The sequence below is a fragment of the Aedes aegypti genome, chromosome 3 (genome assembly GCF_002204515.2).
Source record: "Aedes aegypti strain LVP_AGWG chromosome 3, AaegL5.0 Primary Assembly, whole genome shotgun sequence".
Taxonomy (NCBI): domain Eukaryota; kingdom Metazoa; phylum Arthropoda; class Insecta; order Diptera; family Culicidae; genus Aedes; species Aedes aegypti.
In genome coordinates, this window is record NC_035109.1 from 407308198 (window position 1) to 407327856 (window position 19659).

At 35.2% G+C, this 19659-nt stretch overlaps 1 protein-coding gene and 1 long non-coding RNA gene across 4 annotated transcripts in view; one reads left to right on the plus strand and one right to left on the minus strand.

The window, feature by feature from the left end:
* The window catches only part of LOC5569133, a 93799-nt gene that overhangs the window by 48133 nt on the left and 26007 nt on the right, over positions 1–19659 (plus strand). The window contains exon 1 of one of the 3 annotated variants that reach the window (XM_021855988.1): positions 9434–10094. The exons of 1 other annotated variant lie outside the window; for it this stretch is intronic. In XM_021855988.1, the coding sequence (XP_021711680.1) occupies positions 9581–10094 (514 nt within the window). In that variant the 5' untranslated portion in view covers positions 9434–9580. Of the gene's footprint in view, positions 1–9433; positions 10095–19659 lie in introns of those variants that run through there. One more of the 3 variants, XM_021855987.1, reaches the window with a different exon arrangement.
* Positions 7441–7790, minus strand: LOC110679891. The gene is made up of 2 exons (XR_002502783.1): positions 7683–7790; positions 7441–7618 (listed from the first exon to the last, which is right to left on the minus strand). It is a non-coding gene; the product is annotated as an uncharacterized LOC110679891 (long non-coding RNA).

Consider the following 19659-nt stretch of genomic DNA (forward strand, 5'->3'; position numbering starts at 1 on the left):
TTTCATCGTACAGTAAATTTCAACATACAGTGCTCAATTCTAACATTTGCTGTGTTCTCTCGTTCTTACAAGGGAAGGTCACGACGGTGTTACACGGGGTTTTCAACCGGACTATTTTTGTTAGGTTCTACATGTCAAAATATGAAAAACCTCAAAGCCTTTCGGGTGATGGACCAGTGGTGTAGCCAGGAGTGGATCTGAAAGGGTCGATTTTGTACGAATATAATATTATTGAGTCAATGGAAAGTTTGTCAAAAACATTTTTCTCAGTATTTATAACGATAGTAATGAACAGAATTGACACTAATATCCCTCTAATACCCAACCCCGCCTTTAGACGGGGTACACTTTGGAATTTTGTGTATTTTTTCGTAGCACGGAAATCCAAATGATTTTATTTTTGGCTTATACCTTGACTCATAACACGCATATAAGAAAAGTTTTTTATGACTTTTGAAACTTTTTTGTATTTTTAGAAGTTGTTTGAAAAATTGCATTCTTATATAACCTACAAATGCCTGGGCTTCATTTAACGTGTAATATAAAAAATCGTACCTTTTATATTTTTCTACGATTAACCTATCACAAACGAAGAGCCTGGTGGTATTAAAATCATTTCAAACCTGTTTTTTCGTTAGTTACACGGAAAATAAAATACGCTCCGAAAAAAATTAAAAATTTAATATTTTTCAAAATACTGTAACAATTAAAATTTTTATTATTGCCAAAAATCAACAACTAGAAAAGGCTTCAAGAAAAAATGAAAAAAGCTAGGGATGTTCTAAAATAAAAATTATAAAAATCAAAAACCAAAATTTAAAAATTTGTGAATAAAAATAAATAAATGCCCAAAACGTGTTTAGAACGATTTTAGATAACGAAAAATAATACTTAAATCGAAAATAAAAATTTGGGTATTAGAGGGATATATGTTTGTAATGTATTTTTATGCCATTTGGCGTAACTAACATGGAATATTGACACCAAAACGAATTTGGTTTTATTAGAATAGTATACCAACAAGAAACCCATCCCGATTGCGCCTAAGGAATGGAAAATTCATTTTACACATACATTAATGTCAATTCTGGTTTCTACCATCACAATAAATACGAAAAAAATATTTTTGCCAAATTTCCATTAAGCTTAATATTATAACATACGTACAAAAGGGGTAACCCTTTTAGAGCCCCTCCTGGCTGCACCACTGGTCCATCACCCGAAAGACTTTGGGGTTTTTCATATTTCGACATGTAGAACCTAACAAAAATAGTCCGGTTGAAAACCCCGTGTAACACCATCGTGACCTTCCCTTGTTAGTAAGAAATTCTTACTATGGTTCATTATCGTCAAGAATGAATAGCTCTATTGGCTCTAAACCAATGAATCATTACGCAACTGATATCAGTAGGCTGATAAAAGTAGGCCGATTTATTACAGTACAACGATTAATTGCAAAATAGTAGTTTACGGAACAAGTTGCAGAATGATGATTTTTACAGTAGGGGGACACGGGGCAGTATGGACACCCTAAGGAATTTGCCTATTTTGACTGTAAAAACATGAATATTATACTGTTTTTTATGTGCATTCTGCTTTTTAAAGTTCTTGAGCATTTGTTAAACATGGTTACATAATCAGGAAAAAAATATTTTGTTTTCAAAAAAAGATTTGAAAAAAACTTATATTTGGTAGTCGCCATCAAGCTAGCGGGGCAAAGTGGACACCCCCACGGGGCAGTATGGACACCTCAATGTTTATAGGAAAATTGGGTCCTAAAATTTTTAATGAAATCTTGTTTTTATTTAATAACACGAAAGAGCATCTTACTGCAACTAATTTAGCAATATTTCCCGCTCAAATAACGGCTATATCATGTTTAAACTTTAATTTAAAAATTGGGTCTTTAAATGAACCTTGACACTTAAGATCATGTTTGACGTTTGCTTATTCGACAAAAACACCACAGGGGTTTTAGTTTTACCACTGGGGTTGTTCCTATCTGACATTTCGGAAGGGACACGGAAAACAAAATACACCCAAAATTAGAGTTTAAGCCAAGGAGTGTGACAAAATCTAAAAAAATGTTTTTTGGACTCAAACCAACGGAAAACATTAGAATATTGAGTAAACATGTGTTATTGGCCTAAACTTAAGCGTTTGGCACTAAAATTGGGACAGGGCTTTAGGATCCTATTGTCCTGCGATCGTTCTCAAAACCTCGGAAAATGAAGTACATATTCAGGAAACCATAGTGACAGGTCACTGTGCCACTGAAAATATGATTAACCTTTACGTTACCGGCCTCCGACAAGGCATTTTCAAATGGCTGCCATTTCGTCAATTCCCATTCGATTTTTTTGAAACCACCGTCAGTTTACTTTAAAAAGGTTTCAGTTATTTGTCATAAATGGAGAATGCTGAATTCGGAACCATGCCGGAGATATTCCGGATTGTAGTGGGGTCACGAGGGTGCCAAATTCGGGAAATGTGATTATTTATTTATTTATTGCAGTTACAACACTAAAGTTTTTATGTAAAACGTGAGATAATGGTCGATTGTCATCATTTCAACATAATTTGAATAAGTGGACCGTTCCGGAACATCGTAGCCGGTTTCGCCAGGGCCAGTTTGGGGACATTTCCGTATCATGTCCAAAACACACTGTGCGACGTCTCAATCTTCATGAATTCGGGAGAACATGTCAATAAAGGAAGAATAAACTAAATTTTAATGGATTTGGCCACTCCAGAGCACCTGACACAGGTTCCGCCAGGGCCTCTTTGAGGACATTTCCGTTTTTTTGTCGGAAACATACCGTGCGACGTATCAATCTTCGTGAATTCAAGAGAACATGTCAATAAAAGAAGATGAAACCCGTTAAAAACAGATGTGGCCACTCCAGATCTCCTGGCACAGGTTCCACGAGGGCCTATTTGGGGACATTTCCGATTTATGTCCAAAACATACCGTGCGACGTCTCAATCTTCTTGAATTCAGAAGAACATGTCAATAAAGGAAGAGTAAACTAAATATCCATAGATTTGGCCACTCCAGAGCACCTGACACAGGTTCCGCCAGGGCCTCTTTGAGGACATTTCCGTTTTTTTGTCGGAAACATACCGTGCGACGTATCAATCTTCGTGAATTCAAGAGAACATGTCAATAAAAGAAGATGAAACCCGTTAAAAACAGATGTGGCCACTCCAGATCTCCTGGCACAGGTTCCACGAGGGCCTATTTGGGGACATTTCCGTTTTATGTCCAAAACTTACTGTGCGACGTATCAATCTTCTTGAATTTGGGAGAACATGTCAATAAAGGAAGAATTAACTAAATATCCATAGATGTGGCCACTCCACAGCACCTTACACAGGTTCCGCCAGGGCCTCTTTGAGGACATTTCCGTTTTTTGTCGGAAACATACCGTGCGACGTATCAATCTTCGTGAATTCGAGAGAACATGTCAATAAAAGAAGAAAAACTCCGGTGAAAAAAGATGTGGCCACTCCAGATCCTGGCACAGGTTCCACGAGGGCCTATTTGGGGACATTTCCGATTTATGTCCAAAACATACCGTGCGACGTCTCAATCTTCTTGAATTCAGAAGAACATGTCAATAAAGGAAGAGTAAACTAAATATCCATAGATTTGGCCACTCCACAGCACCTGACACAGGTTCCGCCAGGGCCTCTTTGAGGACATTTCCGTTTTTTGTTGGAAACATACCGTGCGACGTATCAATCTTCGTGAATTCGAGAGAACATGTCAATAAAAGAAGATGAAACCCGTTAAAAACAGATGTGGCCACTCCAGATCCTGGCACAGGTTCCACGAGGGCCTATTTGGGGACATTTCCGATTTATGTCCAAAACATACCGTGCAGCGTCTCAATCTTCTTGAATTCAGAAGAACATGTCAATAAAGGAAGAGTAAACTAAATATCCATAGATTTGGCTACTCCAGAGCACCTGACACAGGTTCCGCCAGGGCCTCTTTGAGGACATTTCCGTTTTTTTGTTGGAAACATACCGTGCGACGTATCAATCTTCGTGAATTCGAGAGAACATGTCAATAAAAGAAGAAAAAGCTCGGTACGAACAGATGTGGCCACTCCAGATCTCCTGGCACAGGTTCCACGATGGTTTCTTGGGGAACATTTCCATTTTATACCCAAAAACATACCGTGCGACATCTCAATCTTAAATAATTTTAAATAACTTGTCAATAAATAAAAAATAACACGGTAATAAAAGATTTGGCCACTCCAGAGCTTCTGGCACAGGTTCCATAAGGTTGGGGAGTTCCATTCTTTGGTGATATTTCTACTTTTGTCTCAATCTTTGTGAATTGTAAAAAAAACATGTCAATAAAGGAAGAATCAACTTATTAGCATGTGATGTGGCCACTCCATAGCTCCAAGCACAGGTTCCACCAGGGCCTCCTTGGAGATATTTCTGTTTTATATCCATAACAAACCATGTGACGTGCCAATCTTCGTGAATTGGAAAGAACATGTCAATTAATGAAGTATGAACTCGGTATCAACTAGTTAGGTCACTCCTAAGTACCTGGTACTGGTTCCGCCAAGGCTTCTTAGGGGACATTTCAGTTTCATGTCCAAAACATATTGTGTAACGTTTCAATCTTCATGAATTCGACAGAACATGTCAAATAATGAGGAATAGACCCACGGGTAAAGCATAATGAAAATTCTGAAAAGTATTCAAATAAATCTAGGATAAAATACATACATACTGATGTGGCTTCTCTGTCAGTCTTAGGCAGGATCTTTCTTAACAGATGTTTACCCACGATTTTTGGAAAACCTGTTATGCAGATCTTCATGAATACGCCATGGCAGGAATGCACTGAGCAACTAGTTAAAACTCATCAGAAATCCAACAAGAATCCTAAAAAGGTTTTAGCTAGAATGTTACCAAGAATCTATTGTAAACTTCGAAGATAATTTTCTATTAATTACTCAATAAATTTGATGATAAAAACTTAAAAAGAATTCGCTTTTAATACACCATAAAAACATTCTTATGATTTATGAAATCCCTTTGGCTTACTGACCTTTGGCATATTTACTGCCAATAATTGTTTTGACGGTATAAAAAAAGAACCAAACGTCAGTTCCGTCAATCGTACTGCTTACTAATGAATGGAGGAATTCCACGTGCAACAGAATCAAAGTTTTGCTTAGATGTATGTTAAGGATTTCATCAGAAATTAAACAATAATCTAGCCAGAAATTATCTAATTTGGAACCCTTTCGAGATTTCATCTATTACCCGCAATTCCTACAGATTAGTGTTCGGTCCATCAATTGTGTCGCTTGCCGCCCCTACGGGGGAGAGCGATGCAATAGAAATCAGACGTGTCCGGTTCGCGCAGTGCGAAGAAAAAGTGGTGTAATCCAGTCATAAATGTTTGGTCCATCGATTGTATTGCTTGCATCCGCTGGAGCGAGCGATGGGACCGACAACACCCACAAACCCAATGTACTTGTCAAGACAATTGTGGAGATGCAGAGGTATATTCAGTCTTTGAACTCTCGATTCGTGCTCCTTGAGAATGGTTCGCTAATCCCAAACCCCATTCATTAAATCTCTGTACATCTTCGACTGCTCTGGTCAATCACGGAGTGCAACTATGAAGCGGTCATCTATGCTTGAGCTCATGCTCATTAACCGCAAAGGTTTTACTTACAAATTCTTCATGCATTTTTTCTTTTTTCAATTTTTGATGCTTAAAACTCAATAAACCAGTTCATTCGCCCAAATTCAAATTGTATTGCTCTGGAGTGGACAAATATTCTTTTATTGACATGTTCTCTCGAATTCACGAAGATTGATACGTCGCACGGTATGTTTCCAACAAAAAACGAAAATGTCCTCAAAGAGGCCCTGGCGGAACCTGTGTCAGGTGCTGTGGAGTGGCCACATCTATGGATATTTAGTTTATTCTTCCTTTATTGACATGTTCTTCCAAATTCAAGAAGATTGAGACGTCGCACGGTATGTTTTGGACATAAATCGGAAATGTCCCCAAATAGGCCCTCGTGGAACCTGTGCCAGGAGATCTGGAGTAGCCACATCTGTTTTTACCGGGTTTCATCTTCTTTTATTCACATGTTCTCTCGAATTCACGAAAATTGATACATCGCACGGAATGTTTCCGACAAAAAAACGGAAATGTCCTCGAAGAGGCCCTGGCGGAACCTGTGTCAGGTGCTCTGGAGTGGCCAAATCCATTGAAATTTAGTTTATTCTTCCTTTATTGACATGTTCTCCCGAATTCATGAAGATTGAGACGTCGCACGGTATGTTTTGGACATGGAACGGAAATGTCCCCAAACTGGCCCTGACGGAACCGGATACGATGTTCCGGAACGGTTCACTTATTCAAATTATGTTGAAATGATGACAATCGACCATAATCTCACGTTTTACATAAAAACTTTAGTGTTGTAGCTGAAATAAATGAAAAAATAATCACATTTCCCGAATTTGGCACCCTCGTACAATCCGGAATATCTCCGGCATGGTTCCGAATTCAGCATCCTCCATTTATGACAAATAACTGAAACCTTTTTAAAGTAAACTGACGGTGGTTTCAAAAAAATCGAATGGGAATTGACGAAATGGCAGCCATTTGAAAATGCCTTGTCGGAGGCCGGTAACGTAAAGGTTAAAATCAATTTACGACATTTTTCGTAGAGATGCTTTCAATATTGCCTCCAGGTTATTTTTAATCAAGAATTGACCAGAAAAAAAACTACTATATTTTTGAATATAGCATAAATAATTGAAGATTCAATCAAGAGCTACATTATCGTTATCGGTCAACTTGCAGTCATTTGCTTCTGAAACCTTATTTAGTGAGGTGTGAATGTTATAATTTCCGAACCAAATAAAATCATGCTCAATTTTTCGATTTAAAATCAATGTTTTGAACATTTTTTCTGAAATTTTAGTGGATAGTTTACTCTTCCGATAGGCAACTGAAATATTGTTTGCATTGAAAGTGTAAAAGTATTCGCCTATGCAAAGATACAGGGGGTGTCCATACTGCCCCTGGTACCCCTATGAGTGGTACACTGAACCAAGTATTCATGTCAGATTTATCTGAAAACACATATAGTTTTTTTCCATGTAGCTTTTCACATAACGTTCATCAATTCGCAATATGAACTGTTGCTTTTTAATTTTAATTACATCCATCAGATAAAACACATACATTTGATTATAAATACATATGTGAGTTATTGGATTTTGTTAATGAATTCCATGTGAAATTCAGATGAGAAGTATTCCTTTTGTTCGTGATTCTTATATGATCGTTCAATAAATATGAAAAACAAAATTTCAGATTTTAGGGTTCTACTAAATAAAAAACACATGATTTTCGTTAAAATTTATTTTTCAATATAATATTTGAGTTTATCCGTATCACTATTTGCATTTGATAAAGATTAAGTTTGATATTATTTGAAGGCATCAATAATATCAACAAAGAATATTAAACTATACGATTCAAAGTTTGTTGCTTCCTGTCATGATCCATCGCCTGAAGATTGTACAATTTTGGTTGATTGGTTCCTCTATTTTTCTGTAAATTTTGGATTCAAAACGAATTATTATTTATTTATTTTGTACTTAACCCTTGCACTTACCTTTTGAGTCGTTAAACAATTAATTTGCTCACAAATTGTTGTGATTAGCATCTCAAGAATCCTAAACCTGCAAAAATCCAATACACCAAATACGCCATCTTGAAAATACTGTTTTGAAAACCTAAATTTTCATATCTGCAAATCACATGTTTATTATCGGATAACCTACATGGCTTTTGTTCATATACAATTCACAATATTGACCAATAAATATGATAAGGAATTTTAATGAGGTTTATTTACTTATCAAATGAGTGTTAATGGATGCACATAACATGGATAGGGTTTCAATGATCCTTGATGTATGTGACTTTTTTAATACTTTTTATGATATTTATTGGTTCAGTGTAAATTTATCCTGCGAGGCTTATCGAGTAGGATAATTACGACGAGTGCTGCACAAATCGAGTTCTGCAACAAGTTACGTACAACATTTTTTGCAATTTCGTAGAAGACTACTTGAGGGTATCAGAAATTATGTAGGAATGCATTCACCATTATTTTACAATTTCTGAAAAAATGTTTTGTTATGATTCATTACGCAACTCAAAAGCGAAAAACAGCCTATTACGATGAGAAATTGCAAAAATATCTGTTTTGTGCAGGTTGGAAAAATCGTGCAAATCGTGATGAAAAAATAAACTTAATTTTACACTGAATGCATTGACCTAGATCATATCTCCATAACTTCAAAATAATGAAGGGAGCATCGAGTTAGGGAGGTATCGAGTTACAGAACACAAACACGGACTATCGAATGACTGTATTTGTTCTAAATTTCAACCCTATCACAGAAATAGTTGTCAAGCAACTGTGTTCCAATAGGGCGGTTCAAAATTTAAAAATGTTTGAGAATCCAATGTCCCATATGTTCCTTGCCATCCTTACCATAAAAATAGTGTTCTGTGAAATTTTCAGCTTTCTAGGTGGTGATTTGAAGGTGGCCCAAGGCCAATATAGGTTTATATGGAAATTACTATGGAGAAAATTTGTAATATGTTCCAATCACGCTAGTACTGTAATGTAAATACAAACTTATTATCCTACAGTAAAAACTCATTCTTCAAACCATAATAAAGAAATTTGCTGAAGAGAGGATTTCAATCCGACGGACAGCAGAAGAGATATTCATGAGTTTGTTTGCTATTATTTAGCTTAATATGGGACTATAGCCCTGCAAACATGTACAAAAATCCCAAACAAAATTAGCTCAAATTGGATTTGTTTCTTCAGCAACATCCTTCATTAAGGCTTGGAGAATGAGTTTTCAATATGGGATGAAAAGTTTCTACTTACATTACAGTACCAGCGTGTTTGGAACTTTTTTCACAATTTCTCCATGGTAATTTCCATAGAAACCTACATTGTCTTTGGGCCACCTATAAATCAACACCTAGAAAGCTGAAAATTTCACAGAACACTATTTTTATGGTAAGGATGGTAAGAAGCATATGGGAGATTGGATTTTCAAACATTTCTAAAATTTGAATCGCCCTAGTGTTCCAATCGCCTTATAGGTTTGATTGAGGTAATCGTTTTTTAAGGTTCGATAGAAGGTAATAAATCTAACTGCCGATGTGCTGATAAGATTATCGAGTGCTATCCTCCCACCCAAATCTGGCCTCGTAGTACATTACCTACTTAACAGTATCGGCTGAGACAATAATTGCAGTTACTCTTAATAATTTCATCCCTTTTATGATACCAATATTCTCTTTTGTGCTCTTTTTCTTGCTTGTCTGTCCGAACAATATATCCCCAAAAGTAGTAGGTAGATATCAGTTCACTCTGAAAGAGTTGAAATTAATTTTAGAAGCGATACAACTCACGCCTAGCTGCATCACAGTCACAACACCAGAGGGTATAATGTGATAATTGCTTTCGTGCGTGTTTGTCGAATGCAACGGAGAAAAGAAGCTCACTCGAAGCCAATCATTCGGTTGTTGGATCTCGGACGCTCCGGACAAATCATCGGCGTACTCGTAGTAATTAGGAAATTGGCGCGTAACTACTTGGAGAAACAGGCGCCTGGAACGATGCCAAGCGTGGGCGTTTTGTTGATCGCTTCCGTGTTGTGGCTACCGGCGGTTCGCATGAGTGATGACGTTTCGATCTTTCCCGCGGATCGTTTGACGATCGTCGATGGTGCTGGATTTCTCGCGTATCTGATTCCCGCCAAAGTCGAGGATTACAACCGTTGGATTCACTGTTCGGTGACGGTCGGTGGATCGAGTTACAGTTTGGACAGTGATCAAATTCACGTGATTGATGGATTGACTAGAGTGCAACGCTTCAATGCCACTGTTTGCGGAATTCGGGTGCAAAAATTGTACAAATCGGTCTCATGGGTGTTATCTGCATTGGATTCAGATTCGAAGAGTGTCGAAAAAAACGTTAGTGTGGAAGTGTTCAGTAAGTATGGGTGTAATTATTTTCGAGGATATAAAACCACACGATGCCTTGGTAGACCGTTATTATGAATAAAGTCCGTATAAGCTCGATCCTTGAGGTCATTTTACACCTCTGGACCATTTCTTCCCAAAAATTGTCTAGAAGGGATCTCGAGAAATCTTGTTTTGTTATTCTAGCTAAGGGATTCCAAAATAATCCATATAAGAATGACTCAATAGCAGCAAACCCTATAAAAATAGACAACAGTTTTGTAAACTTTCCAAATATTTACAACTAACTTACCAAACTGACTTAAGCACTAATTTAAGTTCAGTGTAATGGAATTAAAGGTAAATAATTACACATTTCTTTTTTTAATTGTAAGCACTTGGTATCATCATTTCGCAGTATAAACTTCTTTCGGATTTATGAGATGTACATTTGACACTCCGTGTCCCTTCCGAAATGTGAAATAGGAAAAACACCGGTGTTATAAGGTAAAAGTACTGTGGCAATTTTATCGATTAACTCAACGTCAATCATGATCAAAAGCGTAAAAGTTAAAATTTTGATGCAGTATTAAAATTATAGTTTAAATATGGTCGGTGATAAGTCAGAATGGACCAAGTACAAAACTTAGGAAAATTAATTTATTCTTTCATTAGATTCGAAATGACCTTACCTCCATTTCACTTTGAACAGATTTGATGAATGCTGTAAAGTGCGAGAACAAAACAAAATTATTTGGATGATCAATAAAAATCGATAAACGTATCCAGTCAGAGTGGACTCATTGCTTATTAGCATAACAGCGAAAATCATAAGCGCGCTGAGGAATGCGAGTAAATGAAAGGCATTCCAAATGATTTGTAAAATTTTTCATCATCGAATGATTCTTCTTCTCATCCATCAATTAATATATATTAATATTATATAATTCGATGCATTGATTTTGAATTTTGACTATTTACCATGGAGGGGCGGTCAGAAATCACAATAACTTATGTGCAGACAGAGCGGACCAAGTGACGAAAAGCAAAAAACTGTTTGATTATTGCTTTTTTGATTCTATTTCTGAGTTCGATAGTAGTTTTTATTAGTTATATGGTGTCTATATGGAATGTCATAGAACCCGATTATTGGACCAGTATATTTTGGCCGGTACTCAAGATTTTCACTTGGTCCACTCTGACTGAACGCATATTAGAATATTTCTGGTCTTCAATGCCCTGACCCTGCAAAACCTTAATTTTCAAGTTATCGTAATGTCAATGATTTCGGGTTCGAAGGATGTTGATAATCTGCTTCTCTTAGAGACTCTTCTTGTCTTCTTGACCCAGTTTGACCATGCAGGTATTAAATGATTGTTATTTTCCTAGAAATTATTCAGTGAATCAAATCAATAAACGGTGGTCTTTAGTTCAGTCAGAGTGGACCAAGTGCACAAAGTCCATCAGACATCATTCTATTAGATGGTTTTGATTATGTGTTTTCATGATTATCACTTCACATTATATTGTTTGAAGGTATCACAAAAATGTGTAGAAATATTGAATCAAAATTTAAACGAGTGAAAAAAATAGACTTTAAGCGTAATTTTCTTAGAATATGAAAATTGTCACTTGGTCCACTCTGATATACGCCGACCATATGGTCGGTGTTCAGACAGACTGGACCAATTGTTTTTTGATGTTTCAGGAAATAAATAGATGGCGACGTGCGACTTTTACATAGATGCTTCCCTCACTGTCATCGGACGGCGAAACAATGATAGAGATTTTCTGCAAATTCTCTTTTATTTTTCCATGGCTACGGCCTGTGACGGAATCACAAACTGAACTATTTTTATTTGCTTATATGGTATCATTGTTATTTATATCGCTAGAATCAAGGAAGGATATCTACTTAACGTATCAAGTACATTTACTTCCCGAAATTCTCCAAAATTAGATAGAAATTTCAATTACAAAACCATATTAAAATTGCTCTCCTGAGAGCTCCGTTATTACGACTTGACGAAGTGAGCACATGAAATATAGCTTCGACTAGCGACAGTGAGAAGTCTCGTTTCGTCAGTGTCGCAAGACGCCCTGAACGTACCCCAGACATTCGAAATATCTAAATACTTGCATTATCTGCTGTAATAATGGAACTTATCTATTTAATGATGCATCTGCATCAAAATAGCATTGGAAAAATCAGATTTGGTGGAGTTCTTGTCGTATCTTTAGAAAGCCAAAATATCATCTAGTCCGGTCTGTCTGCACACTTAACATGTGAGTCTTTATTTATTTTATTTATTTTTTTATTTTAACAAGAATTTGGAAGAGGGAAAACCCCTTTTGAGTGATTTCTTTCTTTTAATGAAATGCTTCTCAAAAGGGCGCAAAACCTCTTCATCTTTTCGAAAAACGTTATAAAATAAGTAAAACTAATATTAAAGGCTCGACCGGAAACGATCCATAACAGAGCCAAAATCTTGAAGGGAAACATCGATGAACGAAAGCCGAGGGACAATATGTTTCTTGAACTCTGAAAAGAAAATTTGAAAGGCAGTATCAAACAGTAAATCGAATTTCATTTAAAAATCCAAAAAGAATTTTCATCATAACAAGAGATTTACTACCAAGAATATCTCGAACCGATGTAGGTACAGAATGATTTAATTTTTGAAAATTTTCAAATTTTTTTTCCTGGGCAAAACATAATTCTGACAATGAAAAACAATGTGATCGATATCTTGATAAGATGCACCACATTCACATAAATTAGAATCTACAATATTAATACGATATAAATGACTGTTGCAAATATAATGGTTGGACATGAGTCTTGAAAAAAGACAAATAAAATTTCTAACAACAGATAGATGTTTAAACCAAGGTTTTCTATCTACTTTTGGACATATGGAATGACACCAACGACCTTTATCACTAGAATTCCAATCAATTTGCCAAAAGTTGATTGAATTTCTTTTTAATTTAGTAAAATATTCTGAATAAAATATGTCACGTTTGAAAATAATGCCACTAGATGCACCTAGTTTAGCTAAGGAATCAGCTTGTTCATTACCAAATATTTGACAATGAGCTGGAACCCAGACAAATTTAATGATAAATCCTCGAGACTGCAAATCATATACTAATTTGCGTAACAATAAAATTAAATGATGTGATTTACAATTGAAACTAACGGATTTAATAGCATTCAAGCAGCTCAAGCTATCTGTACATATAACATAAATGTTTGGAGAACATTCCCTAATTAAATTACATGTAAAATATAAAGCACATAATTCAGCAACAAAAATAGAACAAGGTGATTGCAATTTAAAAAAATGTGTATTATTAACATGGTAAACACCAAACCCAGAATTATTATTAGTGAAAGATCCATCTGTATAAAATATACATTGAGGATCGAACCCATCAAATTTCCGCTCAAATAATAATTTAGCAAATCGCAAAGACTCATCAATTGGAATTTGTTTTAATTCTATTTGTAAAGATATATCAACTAACGGATGAAAAGAATGAACATTTATATCACAATTATAAAAACAGTTGGAATGAAATGGAACAATATTTTCTGTCGAACAATAATCAAATGCGTTTATCATTTTACATGTTGGATTAATTTCTTGTAAATCTTTTAATGTATTAATAATTTGATGTTTATTATTAAAGCATTGAACTAGGAATTTACAATTTAATTCATTAAAACGAATTTTGATAGGAACAACACCCGCTAAAACTTCAACAGATTTAGTATGAGTAGAATTCATTAACTTTAAACAAATCCTCAAACAACGAATTTGAATTTTTTCAAGTTTTGAAAAATTTGTTTGACTAGCGCAGCCAAAAGTAAAACATCCATACTCCAAAACTGAGCGTATTGTAGTCTTGTAAAGTGTTATCATATCAGAAGGATGGGCACCCCACCAAGTGCCCGTAATGATACGAAGAAAATTGATTCTTTTTGAACAAACTTTCTGAACATATTTGATATGTGAATTCCAGTTTAATTTAGAATCAAACCAAATACCAAGATATTTATAATAATCTACTTGTTCAATTTCAAAACCATTAAGGTATAAATTTACACTTATGGTGGAATATTTGCGTGAAAATATAATAAACTTAGTTTTTGGAATTGAAAAAGTGAAACCATTATTGAAAGCCCATAATCCAATATTATCCGAACAAATTTGCATATAATGTCGAATGATTTCTCTATTTTTACCACTAACGGAAATGACCTTATCATCGGCAAATTGATAAAAATAACATCCATTTGGAATTATTGCTGATATGTCACTAGTGAATAAATTATATAAAAAAGGGCTTAAGCAAGAACCTTGAGGTAGACCAAAATAACTATAACGGACCATTTTAGAAGATCTATTGTGATAAAAATGCATTATTTTGAAAGAAAATAATTTGTAGAGAAAATTGGATAAAATGTGAGGAATTTTATAATCATTCATTTTTTGAAAAAGTAAATCAATAAGTACGGAGTCATATGCCCCGGATACATCCAAATAAGTGGAAATAGCATCCTGTTTCCTGTTGAAACATAATTGAACTTGAGATGCTAAAAGTGCTGTGCAATCACGGGTTCCACAACCTTTTCTGAAACCAAATTGAGAAGTGGAAAAAATTTCATTCTTTCCTGACCATAATTCAAGGCGATTTAAAATCATTCTTTCCATAAGTTTTCGAAGACAAGACAATAAACTAATTGGTCTACGACTATCAGCCAGAGAGGGATCTTTACCAGGCTTTAATATACTAACTACTTTGATTGCACGCCATTCTAATGGAAATATATTTTGTGAAAGAAAACAATTATATATGGAGAGTAAATGAACTTTTCCTTCATATGGCAAACTTTTAAGAACAATAAATTTAACACTATCAATACCCGGAGCAGTATTGTTAGTAATAGATAAAGCTAAATTAAACTCATCTATTGAAAATGGAGAACAAAGCTCAGGAAAAAAATTGATGGCCTGTTTGTTTTTAAAATTTATATTATGAGGAACAAAATCAGGACAAATTTTAGATGCAAATTGATTAATCCAACTATCTGAATATTCCAATGTATTTGTAGTAGAATTATCATAATTTCTTAATTTTTTTGCAACAGTCCACAAGGTTGATAATGAAGTTTCCCTATCAAGATTTTCAATGAAATGTTTCCAATAATTCCTTTTCTTAAATTTAGTAATACGAGTAAACATAGCTTCTTCTCTACAGTATAACAAATAATTTTCTCTATTGCAAGAGCGACGAATTTTTTTAAAAGCATTCGATTTGGTTTTCAAAGCAATAGAACAATCTTCATCCCACCAAAATGTAGGACGCCTATTTTTTTGAATTTTAGAAACTGACTGTTTTTTCTGTGACTTTTGTAAACACTTTACTAAAATTTTAATGAATTGATTATAATTTTCAATTGGTGAACAAAGGTCTTCTAAATGTATCAATGAAGTGGACATCAAATCAGAAAATTTCATCCAGTCAACATTTTTTGAATAATCATGAATATGGGAATTATCTACATTTGTACTACATGTTGAACTAGCAACTTGAATCAAGATAGGAAGATGATCGCTTCCATTTGGATCATTTATTGTTTTCCAAGATGATATGAAAGCTAAATTACTAGAACATAAAGATAAATCTATACATGAATTTTGTAAAGGAGGCACAGCAAGTCTTGTAAATGAACCATCATTAAGAATATTCAAATTGCATTCATCAATAAGATCCATAATTAACAAACCACGACCATCAACTTTATCACTTCCCCAAGAATAATTGTGGGCATTAAAATCACCCAATATAAAAAAGGGAAAAGGAACATTATCAATAATCATTTTCACTTCAGATATTGAGAAAGACGAATTTGGAGGAGCATATAAACAAATAATACAAAAATTAGAATCATTTTGTTTAACGGAAATTATAATATGTTCAAGTTGTATGTTTAATGATAAATTCAAATACTTAAACTCGATGCCACTTCTAATACCAATCAGAACCCCTCCAAATGGAATATCCCTATCTTTCCGAATAATGTTGAATGATGGAAAACATAAAACTTTCGATTCAGTCAACCATGTTTCATTTAAACAAAAAACATCAATGCTGTTATTTGCAATCAGAGCTTTTAATCTATATACTTTAGGAATAATGCTTCTGCAATTCCATTGTAAAATATTCAGAGGACTTTTATTATTATTAGCCATTACGAAGAAAATAATGAAGCAATGATTGGTCCAAATGAATTCAACTTATCAAGTATTGTAACCAAAAATGGTAAAATCATCTTTATTATTTTCTTCCAAATATCACTAAAACCTAGCAGTTCTACTAACTCTTCCAAAATACCTAACATTGAATTGTTGTCTTTAACATTTTTGTTTTCATCAGAAGCATTGCTATTTGCATTAAAATCATTATTTGGTGGATCAGACTCAACACGTTGAAATCCTGGGATAGTACTAGAAGTAGAAGGAATCAAACAAGGAAAATTTTTGTCAAATGATTTTACTTTAGAATTATTACTTTCTAGAGGTTGACTAGATGATTTGAGAATTCTTTTTCTTTTAGGAGGTGGCTTGTAAACAAAATTATCTGAATTCAATGAATTATCCGGTTCATCATCTGGTAAAGACTCATAAATATTACGAGTTGAAATTTCTTTTGAATTCTTCAAAATCTCTGAATATTGAATTTCTACTTTTAAGTTTTTGATTATGTTTTGATTGATTACTAATGTATACAGGGCAATCCTTCAAGGCAATTTGTTTCTGATTACAATAAACACAACATTCTGAATGTAGGTAGGAGGTAGGAGAGAGCTCTGCTATTAGTGAGGCTAGCTGCCTGCGAAGAGGGTCAGTTTGTCTCAGTCACCATCTGATACTGACGGAGGATGGATGTGCTCCGTGAGGCGTCTTCTGGTGGCTGGACGGATTTTTGTGGAGGGGCTGGGAATCGAACCCATTACCTTCCGCTTATGAAGCGGAAGCGTAACCTCAAGGCTACAGACCCCCCTAACATTTAGGTATATTTGAGCAAAATTGTACAGTGTGTCCGAAAAGAAGACATCGTTCACAGTGCATCAATTTAGGATAATAAAGCCTAACTCGAAAAATAACTCCATCAACCTCTACAAAGTCTGGAATTACTGATCCAGCAAAAGTAATCTTAATGCAATTGGAGTGAACATATTGAGCTTCTTTGTCATTTAAAAAAAGTTTAGATAATCTGTGGCAATCTAAAACGTTAACAGCCGGAATAGCCTTATTTTTAAATATTCCAATGCCATGATTAATAATGTCATTACATTCTAAAGATTCATCGTATATAACACCACTGATTTCACAAAAATCACATGGTGCGTATACACGATAAGATCCCGCAAAAAGCTGAGATTCCAAAAGGGAGTTGGCGTCATCACGAGAACCAAAAACAACTCGTAACTTGTCAAGAGAAACCTTTTTGATTTCTTTGACAGACGAGTATTTTTCATAAACCTTAGACGAAATTAATAAAACATTAATAGGTTTATCTCTTTTGCGAAAAAATACTATAAAAGGGCCAGAAAATGATGGAGGGTAAATTTTAATGCGCAATGGCTTTGTAACAGAAGACGGTCCTGGTGGAGGATCATCTTCTTTTGAGTCAGAACCTTTATCATCCACATCCATAGCCGTGGTAGAAAAAATCCAATGAAGAAAATGAACTAAACTAAACTAATAAACTGTAACAAAAATGATACTTAGCGGAGTTTTGAAAAAAAAAACAAATTGACCTGGGAAAGCTTAAACTTTAAAATGCCAAACAAGTCCTTTGAAATTGTTTCTCCACTTGCACACAAAAAGCTTGAAACTTCGAATGGGTCCGAAACCAAAAAATCCTTCTTGAAAAATATCTTCTCCCACACCACACAGGATGTCTCCTCCTACGCGCCACACAGGAAGTCTTCTTCAATCGCTCCACAAAGGATAACTTCTTCTACGCGCCACACAGGAAATCTTCACCAATCGCACCACACAGGAATCCCAGTAGTAGGAAACTTGAAAATTTTTTCACCTGAAAAGGGAAAAAATGTCAGCCGATGCAAAACAACCTTTTACCAGTTCAAGGCCTACCACCAATAAATGTGAGTCTTTATTTGTGTGGGAAAATTTTCCAAAGTTGGGAAAAGTTCTAAGATTCACAAACTGTTGTAGGTTACTTGATGAGATTCACGATTTTAAACTATTGTAGTGAGAGAAGCAACGTGATTTTCGCGAAATTCAAGCCTACTACTATTACCATTCGCAGCCCTGGTATAAACACGCTTTTTTTAGTTTCCCAGCAAGTATTGTCCACAGTAGTTTTTCACTACGAAAAGATCCTGAACCGACTGGGAATAGAATCCACACACCTTCAGCATGGCTTTGTTTTGTAACCGCGGACTCTAACCACTCGGCTAAGGAAGGCCTTTTTGGTTTTTGTAATGATTCATTAAAACTTGAAACACGGAAGACTTTGCGGTCTGCTGATTTCAAACGAACGATCAGCGTCTTACACAGGGAAAATCTCGTTTGCAGGTGACGTAATTCGTAAAAGGTTCTATTCGCAATCAGAGCACGTGCTTTCATTTCACGTGAAACATCATTGTCACACTGTCAAGCTGGAGCGTTTCGCGGGCCAAATCACAATATTTCATCAGGGCTGCGGGCTGCATAAATATCAAACAAATGTTATAACACAGTTGTTAGAATAGAGTATAATGAGAAATAATTATTTCAGATTCACGGCAATGGAATATGGGGATTCCTAGCGAGTTTATGGGCTCACGTTTCTTAGTTATTTCGACGAGTTTTTCAAAATTGCTAGTGTAATCTTATGGATTCTCAATGAACTTTTGGAAAATTGTAATGAAATCATGAGAGCTTTCAATGGAATCTCAACGGATCTCCATTGGGATCCCGTACCCAGTGAACCACGTATCGTATAAGAATGTGCAACCAAAATCACATATTAGTACGTCAAAAATCAGAATCGCACAAGATGCCAAATTAAACGTTATCAATGTCAACACAAGTTGTATATAAATCCCCAATACGATTCATAAACGACAATCTGTGTTGACAGCAAAACATGTTGTAAATAGTGCAACATAGAATCGCGTTATGTTGTATAAATTGACAGATATATCAATACAGATAGCATCATATGAAATCGCAATAACTTAGCAAAAATTGCCACCTAAACTTGGGATCGGCTGACGATGGGTCGCAAAAAACATCACAGCAAGTGTCGCTGTCCATGCAGCATGCATTAATATTGGCAAATAATCACACTGCTGGTAAGTAACTCTTGATGGTACAGGGGTAAGGTGTCCGATTGCTAAACCAGAGGTATTGCGTTCGAGGCTTGATGAAAACTTTTTTTAATTTTCTTCCAAATTTTGTAGCATCGTATATCTGATCGCAGAAAGTCGGAAAAAGTCGTGCCAAGTACGCATATAGCCTCCACTTTGGTAGGTATATAGCCTTTTCATGCATTCTATACAAGTAAATTGA